Source organism: Antrostomus carolinensis, unplaced genomic scaffold (assembly GCF_000700745.2).
Source record: "Antrostomus carolinensis isolate BGI_N321 unplaced genomic scaffold, ASM70074v2 scaffold15448, whole genome shotgun sequence".
Classification (NCBI taxonomy): Eukaryota; Metazoa; Chordata; class Aves; order Caprimulgiformes; family Caprimulgidae; genus Antrostomus; species Antrostomus carolinensis.
In genome coordinates, this window is record NW_010332404.1 from 50,524 (window position 1) to 68,515 (window position 17,992).

General features: G+C 39.5%; 1 protein-coding gene across 1 annotated transcript in view; it reads left to right on the top strand.

Annotated features, from left to right (window-relative positions):
- Window positions 1–17,992, top strand: part of PDE11A (phosphodiesterase 11A) — a 75,532-nt gene that overhangs the window by 31,235 nt on the left and 26,305 nt on the right. The window contains exons 9-12 of the mRNA XM_010173514.1: window positions 7,418–7,564; window positions 7,670–7,777; window positions 12,947–13,056; window positions 16,035–16,125. Coding sequence (XP_010171816.1) covers window positions 7,418–7,564; window positions 7,670–7,777; window positions 12,947–13,056; window positions 16,035–16,125 — 456 coding nt within the window. The remainder of the gene's footprint in view (window positions 1–7,417; window positions 7,565–7,669; window positions 7,778–12,946; window positions 13,057–16,034; window positions 16,126–17,992) is intronic.

Consider the following 17,992-nt stretch of genomic DNA (forward strand, 5'->3'; position numbering starts at 1 on the left):
ATTCAGGGTAGGATGAGTGGATTTCTTTTAAACCTGCAATCAGAACTTGACAAAAACTAAGGAAAAAAAGACAAAGATAAAACATATTTTAAGGATAATCACTACAAGATTCTCTATAGCTTTTTCGTAAATGTATATTGTAATTTTGAAGGTGTTTTCAGTATTATTTATTGTCTACCTGACAACATCCTGCTATACCTGTTACTCTAGCAGATCTGAAATAGGACTTTATCCCCAGTAAAGCAGTAGCCCAGTCATATATTTGCATAACTGTCACCACCAGTCACTGTACTGCCAGTCTGATTTATCACAGGTGCTCAGAAAGAAAATTTTGGTGGCCAGCAGGAACACTGTCCTGTGCCATTGCTGTGCACTCTGCAGCACTGCCATGGCCCCACGATGGCACGTGGCCAGTGGTCCTGTAGGTTGGCTTGGGTGCAGTGAGTGCTGCTAGAGTATACAGGGATAGAAAAACATGTAATACCAGTGTACATGCTGTGTTGTGGCACAACGTGTACATGTTGTGGCACTGGTACAGATTTTGAGGTTTTAGTGGGGTTTTTTAGTGTTTGTTCTTGGTAATGCCTTCACTTCTTTCTCTCTCAGGTGCTCTCTTACACTGTGTCCAACTGAGAATTACAGGGCACAATTTGGGCTGTTTGCCATCAAAAGAGCCAGTTCCTCTTTGTGCCTTCACATCAAGTCTTCTGTACAAGAACCCTGACCCTATTCATTCTGCCTTTACTCAGGGTTTTCCTCTTCTGAGTCTTCAAGGAAGCAGTTAGAGCCTTCCTAGGTAGCCTTGCAGAGGAGAAGGCTACCTTGTATCCCTCTTCCCTCACCCTTCCAAATTTATAGGCATGAGGTGGTCGGTCCGCATTACCCATTCTGCTCTTCATGGGAGCAGCAAAGCTGACTCTGCCTACAGAAACCAAATGAGGCTGTTGTGGGAAATGGCAGCCTGCACGCCTGACACTTTTGTGTCACAGAGAAATACTTGCCCTAGGTTTGCTGCTTGTGCGTGTTTAAAATTCTGGGATGGAGACTGAATAGACCCTTTTGTATGAACTTCTCATCTGCACCAATGGTCATAAAAAGTCGACAGTTGCTAGCCTGTAGTATGTGACACACTGGTTATTTCCTAATCACCATAAGCCAAAAGGACGTGAACGCTCCCCTGCACCCCTCAGGAGATCATTGTGTTGAATGGGCGTGCCCTGTAAAACTCCCGTCCTCGGCTGCTGTGATTATGGACTTTGGCCTTAAGAATAATAAATGATCAGACAACTAATTTTTTTTATTTTATGCTTCTGTTCTTTTAAAATAGAAAATTCTTGTTCCTTTTATAGGCTGCCATATATTTCGTTTCTGTGTTCTAGGAAACAACTTTCACATCAAGGATTGATTTTTAGCAACATAAATAATGTATTTTGTGTCTTTTCTATTACAGTTTGTAACAATTTTAAATGTAATATTTTTATCTCTGAAATTTGTTACTACTTTTGATGGGTCCTAATTTCAGAAAGTGGTATGTTCAGACAGGATTGATTGACTGATCAAAAACATATACCAAATACTTTCAGCTTTTTAGCTATAATTCTAGCCTTACCTTTGGAAATAGTATGTGTAATGCTGTAATGATATATCTTCCTTTGCCCTTTTAAAAATAAAATTGTAAGAAGACAAATCCTTTTCTCAGGCACATATGGCTTTAGAACAAAACCAGAAAGTAAATATCGTGCACCACAGTGCACGACAATATCAAACACAGCACTTAGGAATTTTTTTTAGTGATATGTTTATTAAGAGATACTTTTCTTGTTCTAATAGAAGGAGCAGAATAAATAATTTTACGCTATGAAGTTTTTCTTTTAATTAAAGCAAATAATTTTTTGAAACAAGACTAAATGCAACTTTCTTTGTTCCACATTTCATGTCTAAATTGCATATTTGTGCTGTTAATTTGCCAGTTGAGGATGAAGCAGTGTGATCCATGTATACGTGCTTCAGCTGCAGATTTTGAAGCTGGATGCAAGAGCAGCATTATTCTCAGTTTTCAAATGTGAAACTTTGACTAAAGCAATGAATGACCTTTTCCAGCAAAGAGCTTGGACACCTACTGTGACACTTTGGGCAGAGCCTGGGCATTTCATGTCACAGTTGCTGGGTTATGCTGAAGAGGTTTGAAACACATAAATCCTATTCCAGGGACTGTTGATGTCTTTTGCATCTGAACAGTTGTTGGCTAAAACATTCGCAGATTCTGGCACACAGAAACAGTGAGTCAGATACATCTGACGGTGGCCAAGCGTGTTTCTGTGGCAGTGTGAGGTCTCCTTATCTCATGTTTTTATCCAACTGCCTTCAGATGAGTCCAAAACCCCACTCCTGTCTCATTCTAGGCTCCAGCTGTGGTTGAGTATCCCTTTGTACAGTAACCTCATTCAGAAAACTGGAATTTGGTGAAAGTTGTTGAAGGGCAAATAAAGTTGGGGGTTTTTGGCCCTGTTTGAGTAGGGTGTTGGACTGGCTGGTCTCAAGAGCTCCTTTGATTCTGGGTGATTTCAATTCCGAAGGCAGCAGCAATGCTACTGTGATAATCACATTAAAAAATCATTAGAATAAAAATCCAGAGGATAATACATATGCACACTTTCAAGTCTCTTCCACACCCACTCCCCTTTACTGTAAATATTATAAAATTCTCTTTAAATGCTGTTGTCCTGCATCTGCTGCTGTTGGCCACTGGAAAAGAGGTGCTAACTCAGCATTGCGAAGGGCAGAGAGATGCCATCCACAGTCTGCAGTAACAGATGGAGGCCTTTAAAAGCCAGGTTGCTCTAGGCATTAAAATATCCCCGAGCTGAAACATGTGATTCTTTCCCCTTTGGAGGGAGTAAGAAATGTGTCGGACTAGAATATAACAGGCTTTGGTCTATTATGGCTATGAAGTGCAAAATTTGTCCACTACTGCTAATAACTGTCTATAAAGATATATTTTAAAAGATGCCTACAGCTATAAATATAAGGAAGTATTTTAGAGGCCTTTATAAATAAAGAGAACCCTTTGCAAATAAAAATCTTTGCTATCAGAAAATATTGTCTTCAGTACTACTTGATAGAAGATTAAGTGAGAGGTAAAGACAGCATCATATTTAAATATTCTGCACTTTGCTTTCTATGCAGGTTTTGATGACTGACCTTTAAGGTTTTTCCGTTCCTAATCTTCTGAGAGATTCTAGGTGAAGAGATACTTGAAAGGGTAGTCTTACTCTTTTTGTGTATGTCACGTTGTCTGAAGCTCCCATTTCACTGTAGAGTATAAATAAGGTCAGATCCTAGCCTGCTATTGAAATCATAGTACATGGACTCCTGACTCACAGTGCCCCTGGGAGTTAAGCAGCATACCATATTGTTTTTCCATTCTTTTGCTACAGTGGGACATACATTTCATGGTATATCTTTATATGTGTTGTATACATTCAAATTTCTTATTACTTTTTTTCCATCAGTCTGGCAGCATTTTCTGATGAGGAAACCTTGCTGACCAATCCATATGGCTTAGTCTACAGGGTTATATAAGAAGTGAACTATATTAGGTAATGGAAGTTATTGTTACAGGATAGTTCTGATATCACATGGGAAAGAAGCTGAGCATACTAAATGGCAGATAGCACTTTTTTTTAAAAAAAGCCATACTAGTGTGCTTATCAGTAAGTTTCAAAATGCTTTCCTTGCATAATAAGCACTGATGTCTTATTCACACAGGTAGTAAAACTGAAGTACAGAAGCTGACACAACAGCTTTTTCTATTCTCATGGGCTGTCTTTTATAATGGCCAGAACTGGGATTTTATTGTTGGTGGAAACCACTTTAGTGTTCCTTGTATTTGGAAGTATGATGGTCATTAATGATATGTGGCCCTTTGGCAATGGCTGATGTAAGGCAAGGCTCAACCAGTCACTTGTCTCCTAGCTGCACATATACCAAGCAGGCTGTGAAGCATTTTACATAATAGCAAAGAGCAATGAGGAAAGGAGAATCTTGACTCCAGTCCTGGATTGAGTACAAAGGTACTTCTCCTCTTCTCTGTATCCATCCCACGCCACACCGTGAAAATCTGAGTATGAGGTAGCCGCATACCTCATACCTTGTCTTTATGCTCTCATTCAGGGGCATGATATCCTCTTTTCCAAGCTGCCTACAAGTGGTGGTAGTTTCCCAGTCTGATAACTGCCAAGTTTGTCCTTTAATAGGCAAGACTAGTTGCCTTCCACGTGTTAAGCCGAACTTGTGTTCGTGGTTTATTTCAAGACAAATTTTTGCTTTAGTACCAAGGAGAATGGAGATGTGATCAGTGGAGGCACGTCCGGCTTTAATTTGCCATAAGCTCACAGAAGAGTCATGTGAAATTTTTTCAGGGATGAAGAGCATTGAAATTGCTTGGTCTGCAGGGTAAAAAGACTTTAAAGTGCAGTCTTCTTAATTGTTTTTAGAAAGGGGAAATTGAACTTCAAAACGTTCAAAAGGAAGCAAGTCTTTTAAATGATTCTAAATCACTGGGGTGCTTTAAAAAAATAATTTAACTGTAACTTGAATTTTAATTGCCTGCCCCTTCCTCTTATTGTCATGGTACTTTTATCCCCTCTGTTTTCCAGGAAGAGAGTGGTGGTGTTGCTGTTTATTTTAATAAATCCACTGGAACTTGTCCTGCAGTGCAGCAAAATTTCAAGGCTCGATATGTTTTAATATTCTGTATTATGAATATTTTTTATATCTTTGTAATTAAAAAAAATTGAAGTTTTAATGACTGCTCTCCTATAAAACCTGGACTGCTTCATTTCCAGCATAAGAAACTGAGGACAGGCAGTGCCAGGTGCAGCCAGAATATTGCTGCAGCCCCACAACATATCACTTTTTTTTAACATTATTCAAATTAGGCTCAACACTCATAATTCTGTTGTTTCCTTTATTGATGTTGTAAAGCAAATGGTTCTTTTATACAAATGTTATCTCCTGGCTATTAATTCAGCAGTTATTTTGGATTATGGCACTCCTGTTAAATTTAGGAATGTAAAACCTCATAAATACTTATATGTTTCAGACTGACATGAGAAGAAATTGTTTTTGACTTGCTTTGTTAATATCCTGTTATTCAGTTTGTAATAGATTTGGAATATATTGTTATTTCTCCACTGTTCGACAAAGGAAAAAACAATTGTAGTTGAGCAACTGCTCCAAGTGTTCTCTCTTGAATTGTAGTGGGCTGGTAAAAGTGGGTTTTTTTCCAGTAAAAAAATAGCGAGGAAAAGATCTGTTTTCCTTTAAGAAGACAGAAAACATGAAAATTTTAATTAGAGCCCACTTCAATGTTAATGAAAATGCAGCAGTAGGTTTGTAAAGAGTTTTGATAAAACGGTTTTAAGTAGTTTTACTTACAGTCAAATGCTTTTGTTTCAGCATTTTTGTTATTTAAACTTCTCTCTAAGGAACAAATTAGTAAGATGGACAAATACATTTCCTCCCTCAGACATTTTATGGAGAGTGCATTTACTATGCAGTGAGTGTATTTATAGACTAAATATTAGTATGCATCTTGAGTATCTCCCAAAGCTCTGAAGAACAGCTAAATGATAAAAAAGTCACAATTTTTGTAAAGCTGCTGAAGGTCTGGACAGCAGGCTCTGGGCCAGCATTCCTGTTTCACACCTAATATTTTCTTTCTTTCTTTACCTCAGAAGTAAATACATAGCTTTTCAGACAGATTTTAAAGGGTGTTGAGGTGTAACTCCTGTTGGGATCATCTAGAAGCATTTCAAATGTTTCAGTAATTATTAAAAAAAATGCTGAATTGATTCAACCTGGATAAATAGGCTAGCAGAGGAAGTACGTATGCAGTTGACAGAGCTTACATCTCTGCCTGCATGCTCCAGGTTCTTCAGCTGTGTCCTGGGATGACACTTGACTTGATGGGTTTGTTGTATTTCCTAAGTCAGTCAATCTCACTGGTGTGCCACCATGACTTCTGGCAGTATTGGCGTGCTTTACCGGATGCTGAAGTGAAAAGACTTTTGTTCTAGGTAGCAAATAAGTTAACACTGTAATGTCAATGCTATTTTATGGCAGGTTTACACCATCTTCTCTTTAAGCTGGTTTAGCTATACGATGTAATCTCTGCATAAAGTAATTATTGAGGTCATACTTTCCCTTTAGCTAGAAAAAGCTTTTTACAAGTCAGTAACTTCTAGTTAGGGTATAATATTTCAAAACACAAGTTATCAAAAAAGAAATCATAGGGTGGTCACATAGAAACTGTAACTGTGAAGGTGAACTTACAGTTGCGTGAACAAATTGGTATTTTATGCAAGTGAGTAGCGGGATGTGCCACACCAGCTGAGTCCACATGGTTTTAACTAATTCAGCATGGTCCAGCTCATGGCCTGTGGGCTGAATCCAGCCGCTTTGTGAGGTTTCTGCCTGACCCATCACCTTCTCACTGCGGGAGACAGGGAACAGATGCTTCCTTCAGCAAATGCAGCCTCCTCCACCTGCCCTCTCTAGGGAGATAAGTGGCGAGTCCAAAGGGGCATAAGGAAGGGCAAACAAGCCCGTGAGGGTTGTCAGCACCTCCGCCTGGCTCCCGCAGGTGCTGCCATTGGGCCAGCTGCAGCGCATCTGTGTGCGCAACTGTGTGTATTAGCCCATCCTGGACACTCATCCGTATGTTTTTGTGTGCATGGAAAGCTCATTCCTCTCTTACAAACAGAACAAAAGTCTGCTGTTACATGGACAAAGCAAAATGTAAGGCTTTTGCTATTGTTTATTGACTTACTACGTAATCAGCATATTGAAAATTATTTTTATTCTACTTTGAAAAGTACTTCTGCTAGGCATTTCTTCTATTACTCTTTTTTGATTCTATGAATGTGTAGTGAACAGTGTAAAGCAAAGGGTACTTGTACGCTTGTGAATGTAAAGACATTTAGATTTAGAAATTCTGCAAAGCAGTGTATTTACTTTACGTTTCTGAATGGTAGCAATTAAAATTCCCAGCTGCTGGCTGTCCAGATGTTTCCTGCATTACAGCATTGTAATTTGCATTGGAATATATTGTGTTACTGCAGTGGCTGTAAAGTGGTCAGTTCTCACAGTCAAAATGCTATATACAGGCTCCAGTTGGGATGGTGAGCGTATTTCCTGCTCATACGAGGTTCTTCTCCTTCCCACTGTTTCCCCGCTGCTAGCTTGACACGTTTGTATTTCTCAGATTAAAACTTTTACTGCTCGGCGTTCAAATCAAGCAGGGGGTGTATTGGCAGGTCAGAACTGATGTATGAATGGCTTCTTGTAAGAGTGATACAGAAAAAAAGACCCAGGTTTTGAATCAGAAGTTTCCCTTTCCCTTTGGCATTTTCAGGCAGCAAACATTCCTCTGGTGTCAGAGCTTGGCATTGATGATATCCATTTTGATGACTTCTCGCTTGATGTGGATGCCATGATTACTGCGGCCCTGCGGATGTTCATGGAACTTGGAATGGTTCAGAAATTTAAAATCGACTACGAGGTAACCATCTGCACTGCAGAGATGTCTGCTGCTTTTCTCTTGGCACTGCTCTGTCCATTTGTACACATTTAGTAGCCCTGATACAACTTGTACTTTTCATTTCAGACACTGTGTAGGTGGCTTTTGACAGTTAGGAAGAATTATCGAATGGTTTTGTATCACAACTGGAGGCATGCTTTCAACGTCTGCCAGCTCATGTTTGCCATGTTAACTGTAAGTATTCAGCTACAGACGCAATCCCGCAAGAGCTTTTACTGCCGCATTGCCTTACCTGTGTAAACATTTTCCAACATTTCATTTCTTTTTAGTTATTATGATACTTATTAATTTCCAATAGAAATGCCCATGGAATTAGGTTATTCAACTTAAGGCTGCACATATTTGGCAAAACCTTATAGTGTTTTAGTGACAGTGATATCACAGGCACATTAAAGTGACTGAAAACAGATGGCAGTCTTGGAATGAGCTTGTTGTTATAGATCTTGATCTTAGAGAAGTGTTTTTCTTTTGGAACTCTTTGATTTGACATTTATTTCAGACTCTTAAATTGGGAAGTACAAAAGGAAGGAAGATTAGAATCCCAGAAGTATTTATTATGGTGATATTTATTACCTTCTTATCTAGCTTCATCTGCATAGTTGTAGAAGGTATTGCCTTAAAACATTTTAAGATTATCTTCTGACATAGTGATATAAGTGAATCTCATGTCTCTGTTGGACACCGTAACACTTCTGGGTTTTAACATATATCTCCATCAGTACCAGTAACTCTTCTCAGCATACAAGTAAATTCTGTTGAAAGTAACACTGCTCTTACTCGCTCTGTCTCCGTACCCCACAGCAACCTCACTGCATTAAATAATCCATGTTTGGCTAGTTAATTCTTGCAAAGGTATCAATAAAAAGCTCTGTGGTCCTGTATGTTTAATGTTCTAGTTAATATGGTAAAAGAGAAGCAACATGTCTGTGTGCATACAACACTGTCCACTGTACTTTACTTTTTGGGTTTGCCTTATCTCCAGATAAAAATAATTCAGGTCTTTCTATTTTTTCTTCGTGTTCAGTTTTAACGGCCAGAGTAATCTATTGTTAACCTTAAAGTGGTCATATCAATAGCACCTGTGCAAGTACACATTCATCTGGGATATCATGTGCTTGTTCCCTAGTTTTTAATCCCTGAATGTTGACGTTCTTGTTGCTGGCCGGTCTCTGTGACGTGGTTAGCTTTTGGACCCTGTCTGTAGAGGTGGAGACTCCACAGCTTGTGCCATTTGCAGCACAGGTCAGCGCCGTGTTACGTGGACTTGAGACAGTCTGTGGCCTGTTTCCTGCTCACAGGGCACAGCTCTCTTGTGTGTGGGTTCCCAGCTGTCCTCCTCCATTTGGCATCGTCTCTGTGGCAGAACTTTATGTGTCAAGTGAGAAAAAACAGAACATGACATCTTCTAGCAGGTAGATGTCGGTCTAGCACTAGGTCTGTCCCAGCTACGTGGGTTTGTTTCTGTGAACATTTACGGAGGCATAGCAAAGTTGTACTGCACGCTGTGAGACAAAGGAAATGAGATGTTCAACAAGAGAGAAAGGTCACCTCTTCTTCCGGGCCTGAGGCTGTTCAGCTGAGCAGAATTAACAGCGTCTCAGCAGGCATTTTCTGATGATCTGTAATGAAATGTCATGGTAATGTGTGGGTATCGGTCATTTTTAAAGTTTTATAAACTTGACATGCTTTATTTTTCAGTTATAGAAAAATGAAAAGCTTTTTACTCTGAGCAGTAAGGGCGAAGTCAGGCAGTGCCGTTCAGCTGGGAATTACATTGATTTCTGACAAAGGCTACCTACCAGGGGATGAGAAGCCCTCAAACCTCACCCCTGAGGACCTCTAGGTGGAGCTCCGAGGCCAGATTTTCGCAGGTTGGTTGGTGGGAAACGCTCTCCCCCACCGGGCATCTCCATCTCAGCTGGCGGTGACTACATTGGCAGGCAGCAGGCAGAAAGCAGATCCCCGCTGCTTCAACAGCCACCAGCAACCCTGCGAGGCCTCAGCCATAAACTGCTTTAACTGTGGTTCTCAAAGCATAATTTCAGGATCCTTTTAGCAGTCAGCACAGGAACACAACTGTCTGAGGGAGGTGATCTGGGATTTTCAAGTCAAGCTCATTTCATTGCCCACACTCCTGGTAATAAACCAAATGAGCAATTCCACATGCAGGGCTGGACACGCGTGCCCACGGCATTGGGCTCGCCACGCATCCCACCCTGCTTCCAGAGACAGGTGGGCTGATCTTGTGAAAAAAGACACAGAAGAGAGAGTCAAGATACTAGTAATAGTACCAGGCTTGCTCTTACTGCATGTGTCTTGGGGAACCATCCGCGCTAGTAGGTGCCTTGTTTTTTCACTTGCAAAAGGGGTGTAATTCTTTGACCATCAGAGAGGGACTCTGACAGTCAAGAAGGCAGTGATTTGTGCAGTTATTGCACCCTATTCCTGATTTCTCCATGACAGTCAGCAATATGGACTGCACCACAAATATAAACCCATAGGTCTATTTTAGGGCATTTTTAGGTAGGATTTACCATAGCATAGTACTGTCTAATCTGTAATGTGGTAGCCTCTGTGGCCTGTCCATGCTCCCACTGAATGCCGAAGAATATTCATCTGGGTTGAACAAGCCAAACAACAGAAATTCAACAAAGCTTAAACCAGTTGTTTTGCTCCTGGGTCAGCCTTCTCCATATCTAAGGTATGTTCCTGTATATCTAAGTAGACATTTTCTCTCTCCAGTTAGACACTGATGAGTTATAAGCCCAGTCCTGCGAGCCGTACTTCGGTATTTCAGACTCGCCCGAATAGTGTGAGGGCAAGCACTGCAGGAAGACTGCTCCTGCCAGTTAAGGACATCTCATGAGAGTAAACTGCAGGATCAAGCCCAGGCTTTGTTAGCAGCGCCTTTGCCTAACAATGTTCACGTTGATACTTATTTCAAAAAGTAAAAATGAAAAAGTAAAAGTAAGCAATACAAAATTAAAATCCTATCTGGTGTGCTAATAGCAAAACGTATAAATGTGGGGCGAGGTATAATGGATGCGATTCATTTCCTCACATGAAAGAATGACCTCCATAACTCACTGGAGACTCTGCCACTCATGAGTTATGGGTCATTCCTTTTCTGGTGAAAATAAATTTTACTGCACCGTCATCTATAGCCATGTATTTTTTCTCTCTGTGTAAATTCAAAAGATTGGGAAATGTAATTCTCTATTTTCTTGCATTAGGTTCAAAGCAGATATCCCCTTACTATAACATTGTTTTAAATTAGATGTTTTTTTAGTGAAATGTACTATATTTCTCTCATATATTCAATGACAAGACTTTTGATTAAATAAAATGTTGCATTTATTTTTGAGATATTGCTACCGTTAATAAATTACTTAATCGACTTTCCTGCATTTGTGATACAGGCTGAATCCTTGAGTTTAATCAAAGCTTGTGTTATGCTAAAGAATATTTATTACAGCATCAATTTTATTTTCTAAAACTTATATTTTAAGTTGTTTTAACTTAGCTATGAACGTTTTCTCTAGATTGAAACTTGACATATGGCATGTTGTCAGTTACAAAACTGTTTTAAACCCTTTTCTAAAAATAGATCTTGGCTATTATTTTGATTATATTTCAAAAATAAAAAAAGAAAACGCTGTCTTTTAGAGAATTTCCTCTGCCTGGGTAGCTGTTACTGAAACTAAAAAAAAAAAATGGCACTAGAAATCAGGAGAATCTATTTCATAATATTCAAGTTACTCTGTACACCAGTGGATTCTATACAAAAGGAATCTTTTTTCCTCATATTTGATCATCTTTTCTGATATGTAAACTTTGAGTACAATTATAAAGCTTTTGTAGCAAGTCCTGCACTTCCTCAGTTCCCACTGAAATGCATTCCTGAGCACCTGGGGGAACCTGGCTCCCTGTACTGTCTAAATATTAACTGCAGCCACATTTCAGACTATAAAAACAGGGGCTGTTTGGATTTGAATGGGCACTTATTTAAGTAGAATTTGTGGTCTTCAGGGTGAATAGCAATGTTTTCACGTGGTATTGCTGAAATTGACTGGCATTTCTGACTGGGCTGTAAGTTCCTACCAGGTAAGGACATCAAGTCCCACTGACATTCACTGTCTTTGTATCGCTTAACCCTCTTCTTGCCAGTGGATGAAATTATGCCCCATTGAAAAGCAATGGAATTCAGGATTTCTTACACACTGTTAGTGTTCAGCCTTGGTTTTGTCCTCCAATATAAATGTATTTTACATTCTTTTTATATAATTTCCTTTCATACTGACTAGATTGTGTGGCAGATTAAGGAGTGTCATTGGAGACTGGCACTGTGGAAAGACAAGTGTTAACAATTTTAGAGCTCAGCCAGTCGTTTTTGCAGGCATTATGCCTTTATGCTTTTGAGGAGTTGAAGAACCAGGTTGTTTCTGCCATGGGTAAGATGCATGGCACCAGAGAGGTAGTGTGTTCTACGCAGGCTCCAGCACCTCCTCCAAATGGGATCTGTTCAGGATGCTTGAGGTTAGCAATAGCAGTCGTGTTTCTTTTCTGATGTGAGGCAGTTCAGGCAGGAAAACTGCTATGGCAAGTGTCCACAAGGAGAAGTAGAGTGGCAAAAAAATGTTTCTAGTCTCAGCTCCCCCATTCACATGAGCGTTTCCGGTCTGAGCTGCTCGTGGAGAATTTCAGTACATCAGTTTTCAAAATTCTCTCCCAAATTCAAGTGGGGATCTGCAGCAGAAATATGACATTTGAGACATTTCCTCTTTAAATCATGCTGCTTCATTTCATGTGTCCCAGATAACAAATCTTTTAATAGTTCCTAACAGTTCCATAGAGTATGTTTTAGCTGGCTTCTTTTAAAGGTCTTTTAATTTAACATCTCAGCTGTCTCTGACAATAGGGATTGACTAAGATGGTCACCTCAGGATTGAAGAAATCTGTCTAGATACTTCTCTGAACAATAATTTCAAAATGGAATAAATTTTGGTTTGGATTTCTCTGATATTAAATTCCAGTTCCTGTCTTAGCACGTAGTTGTTGGTGTTTGTTTTCAGCTCTTTTCGCCTTTAGTGCCTTCTGGGTAGTGAAGAAATGGCATGCTGGAAATGCAACAGAGAGATAATAACAGATCACTCCAAGGACGCTATCTGTTCTGCTAACCATCTAACATACAGCAGGGAATATAATATGACAATAAAGCATTTATCTTCTTCTTACTGAAACGTTCATGGTATCAAAACAAAGTTGACTGTTGCTCGATGGACTAACATTACTTATCCCTCTTGCTACTGATAGTTACAGCTGCTATTTTTTTTCTGCTCTCAGACTGCAGGATTTCAGGAGATTCTAAGTGAAATTGAAATTTTAGCTTTGATTGTGGGATGCTTATGTCACGACCTTGACCACAGGGGAACCAACAATGCCTTCCAAGCCAAGTAAGTTTTCTAATTCTTATTATTTTAATTTGTTTTTCTTCCACAGAAGAGCAAAAGGTGACCAGGATAAAGAATGAAGCATTAATTTCAGGCCTCCTAGGCCAAGGCCAAGTATTCTTATTCTTGTATGTAGTGAGGGGCTATCCATCTTTTTCATTCTCTGTTCTTTTTTGTAATTGCTGGCTTGTCCTTTGTATCAGGCTGTTGAACTGACACCACATATTGAAACGTGGTGCCAAAACTTGATGTTCTTTTCAGGCTCAGGTGTTATTGATTATGGTATTCAACCCAGGAAACACTGTCTGTCTGGGTTGTTCTTGCTGGCTGGAATGCATGACATGAAGCAAAACCTTGTTCAACTATTAAGGCAAAAGAAAATAGGTAAAACTGAAATAAGGCTTTCACAAAAACTTTCACACCAGTAAAGCATATATAAAGTAATTCCTAGTCTATGAAGTATGAAACCGCTGCCATCATGCTGGACCTCTGATGCATATTGTCCACAGCAGGAGACTGGTGTAGTTGCCTCACCACATATGTTGTGGAGCATGCAGGGTCCCTGGTCTGCCCCACATGCCAGAGCAGAGCCTGTTTGGAGACATGCTGCTGTGGGGCAGGGGTGGGATGGCCACCCCCTGCAGTGGTCACTACCCACCAGAATACAAAGCTGGATCTCAAAGGCAGATTCTTACATCACCCATGTGAAATCCTGCTCTCCAGACCATTTTCAATTATAAAAATGAATTTTATTCTACTCAAAGTGCTTAGGACCTGATTCAGCAGCCCTGACTTGCATGTTTTTTTACTGTTCAGGCTGCTGCCTGCAGACACAGTGAGGCAGAAGCAGGTTTGTGGAAGGTTTGAGGGTACCTCTTCTTGGTAAGGGAACACCCGTGACCAAGGTCAAATTCTTTCCAAAATCTGCATTACCTGAGAAGAAGGGGGGACAACAGGAAATGTCCCCTGACAACATCCTGGTCAAGATGTGAAATAAAGCTGTCAGACACAGAGACTCCTCCAAATTCCATGTTGTTTTCTTGACTCCCTAGGTCACCTATAGTTAGAATACGACACCTTGAAGCTCTCTTGTCCTACAGATCCCAGTATGCAGTTGCAGCTTTGTTCTGCATTACTGCTAATCCTCCAGTGTGACAGGGAAGTGGTCAAATGGTTGTCTAAAGATATTTGAAAGACAGGGTGATGTTGTATTAGGCTATTCTGTCCTACCTTTTGCAGAAATACTCTGCTGCAATGTGCGTGTGCATGGGCTGCAGCATTTCTGGGAGCAAGTTGCCTCTGTGAACATCACTCTGACTGATGTTTCTGATACTCGCTAAGCTGCCATTTCCTGAGCTATTGGTGTTGCTGTACAGTCTCAATGAAACAATGACACTGTCTGGATCTTCAATCACTATAGCAAGGAAAATCAATTGCAGTGCTCAAAAGACAGAGCTCGTGGTGCAAAGGTTACCAAGCACTGCTAGATGCCTTTTTGCAGCTGAGTCTTGAAGAGAATCAAAAAAGACGAGACAAATGGGAAGGAAGCTCATCTGATTGATGTTTATGTTCCTAATTTACAAAAACGAGACCTAAGATTTACATCCTGACCATTTTAGGCTCTGATTAAGTTAACCACTTCTCCACTGTAACATTACCCACCAATATTTCTTGTGCCAGAGGGATGGCTGAATTAAAGGTAGAGATTTCAGCATTAGACTGCTATCACTTATACTTGTTGTTTGACAACGGAGTACAAAGAGGAGGCTGCCATTTTACGACTCCATAAAGAAATTGCTGAAGACATTTAACAAAAGACAAACATTACCACACATGTATAAAACATCTCTGAAAACAGAAGCTGTAGCTTTCATAACAGCAGCTATGATTTACTCCTCTAAGCGGACATAAATTTTAAGCATCACATTTTCCTATTTTATCTTCAGTGTTCAATACTGCTGTTCTGTGTGATGAAAGTTCAAGAGGTATGTGATGGAAGCAATCTCACAGTTGTCTGAAATGCCTCTGTTCTTTATCTCAACACCACGTTCTCTAGGGATGATGTTTCCTGGACATCCTTCTCTCTAATATAGCTGCTTCTGATAATTAGATAGCAGTATGGTGCAGTTTTATAGTATATGCTCCTAGGAGACTCTTTCTGTTTGTCTCTAGCATAATCTCCTAAACTCATTTCTTTGGAAAGAAACCCATCTTGTTGCTTTAAGCTGGGACTCAGAAGCGAAATAATGGTGAACAGTAACTATTCTGACAATCCAGTCCCGTTCTCTGCACCTCCCAATGATTCACAATTTTATAATTGCGTTCTGTAGATTTTTATTCTTTAAACTTAGAAAACCCACCTACTCTGTGTATTTTGAATCTGATTTTGGTTTAGAGAATAAACACAAAGAGAAAATTCTGAAGAGATGCTAAACTTTTCTACTCACTGCTCTCACTTGTGTTTTTTTGTTTACCTTAGTATTTTTTTTAAGTGCATGATTTTGCGTGCAGACAGAACCTCACTGCATTTGCAGTTGGTTTTTTTAAACCAACCAAGTGGTTTGAGGTTTTTTAAAGAGTTTGTAATCACCCATTGTAAGCCATTGTGTTTATATCTATTAAGGATTTTAAAAAGTAGTAGCAGAACAGTCGGTCCTAGCTCAAGGACATTACTGTTTGTCTTTACTGCACAGTGGTATGCCTGTGCTGCTGCATCACTGAGGCACTTCGAAAGTTGCATTACAAAATTTCATGTAGTTCCAGGAAAATCTTTAGGCAGCTGATGATGTTTAGCAAAAGGTCTGGAACATAAATGCTTGTATCTGGCTTTAAATTAGTATTTTGGTCTTGTCAACAGTCTTAAGTGTGGTTGCTGAAATGGAGAGGGAGTGTGGCTACATGCTTTCATTACTAAATTGTCTCTGAAACCTGCTTCGTAAGCAGACTAGCAGTATTTGTTGACTCTCCGTGTTCTGTTTCAGGAGTGGATCAGCCTTAGCTCAGCTCTATGGCACCTCTGCTACCTTGGAGCACCACCATTTCAATCATGCTGTCATGATTCTCCAAAGTGAGGTACAAAAGCCTTACTATTAATCTCACTGTAAGCTGTTGGGCAGTTTCAGCCGGAGAAAGGAAATACCACACACAGTACCTTTTTAGTGCCCTCTCCTTGAGGAATTATTTATTGGTTACCACAAAGGTCACAACTAGCACAAAATTAAACAACTACAAATGCTGATCATAGAGCTCAGAGATTATATTTGTCTCAATCAGCTAGGGGCAAGGAGAACATATCCTAATCATATTGTCAGCTTTTCTCAGTCTTCTTGCATATATCCTGCTCAGTGGTTTATAGGCAGGTGAAACAAGCGCTCAACTTTCCCCACAGGTGTTGTAGTCAGAGTATCACAGTCATCCTTTACTGGACCAATTGAATTTATTTGACAGTTTTTCTGTAATCAGTATTTTTATGATGGTTTTGCATAATTTTACTAATGATTTTTTAAAAATTAATATCAGTAATATTGTGCTGTCCAGAGTACACTAGTTGCTTTGCAGAAACGTATAAAGACATAGTTCTTGCCTAGAGTATCTAGACAAATGGGAACAGGGTGCTGACTTTACCTCTGCCTACAGTGCCATGGAGATGAGTCACGGGACTGTGGCTTTAGTGTTCAGTTTCTCAACGTTATATTTAAAAAGTAGGCATAGGAAAGGAGAGCACCAGCATGAGATTTAAACAGCTCAATCTGCTTATCCTAGCCTAGCTTATCTAAAAGGTGATACCAGAAATTAAATGGCTCCTTATACTGCTAGGGAAAGGTGTAAGAAAAAGCAGCATTTGAAAGTTAAACAGACTGGTTCAGAATAGGAAATGTTGGGTTTTTTTCTAAACCAATGAGACTGTTCAGCCCCTGGAACAAGCTTTCCTGGGAAACAGTAATTTCTCTAGTGACTGAATGTCTCTGTAAAGATAGGCTCAAGACAGGCAACTCTGTGAAAGTTTATAGCTCAGGTCAGTCTAGATGCTTTTCTTTATCTTTTCCAGCTTAAAAATAAAACTAAAAAAAAAAAAACTTTTTTCCCTTGGAATCTACTCCAGCTTCTTTCAGAAATGTAAAATATTACTTGAAATGTAAATCTTCTGCTTTGATCATTCAGGCAGCTTCTTCTCCAGGTCCTCATTTCTAGACCAGAAAATTAATCCTACGGGATTTTTACCCAATAGATACTCTTTGCTAATGGAACACAACACCCCTTGGTTTGGAATAAATGCAGATTTGGATCCTCCAATCTACTTTCACCAGCTGAGCAGTTGGTCTCCTCTCTCAAATTAGCTGAAATGAGATTATATCCCATCTAGTAATTCTAGTCTGTCTTTGCTATCTAGAAGGAAACACAGTATATTCTATTATTTCTTTAGATTTTTATCATGTTGGACAAGGGAGCTGTTTATCCTTTACTCTTGACACACTAACCTCAGTATAAGTGATCTTGAGCTTTGCCGTGACATGGTTTTTATACACAATGAAACAGGTCAGAAAGGCAACAGTTATTACAGAATAACAGACAACTTGCTAAACAACCCCTGTTGTAAGAGCTGCTATTTTCCTGATACGTTTTCCTTTATTTTCTTCTTAGTACTTTGTTTTTAAAATTATTTTTCATAAATAAGCCTTAAGATTCTCAAATCCATCTCAATTTTTAGCTGAAAAGAAATAGTCATTTCATTGTCCCAGAGAAGACCCTCTTTTATGCTTGGAAAATTATTTTTTAGACCAACAATTAACTTATCTATTTAAAAATACCATCTCTACCTCCAGACTTTATCTCATCTATGTCCTCAGACCATCATGGTGATAGCAGTCCCCTTGCTGGAAAATTCTTGGTTTTAAGGGCACCCTAATCTTCCTAAGCAGTAGATGGCAGTGCATACTGA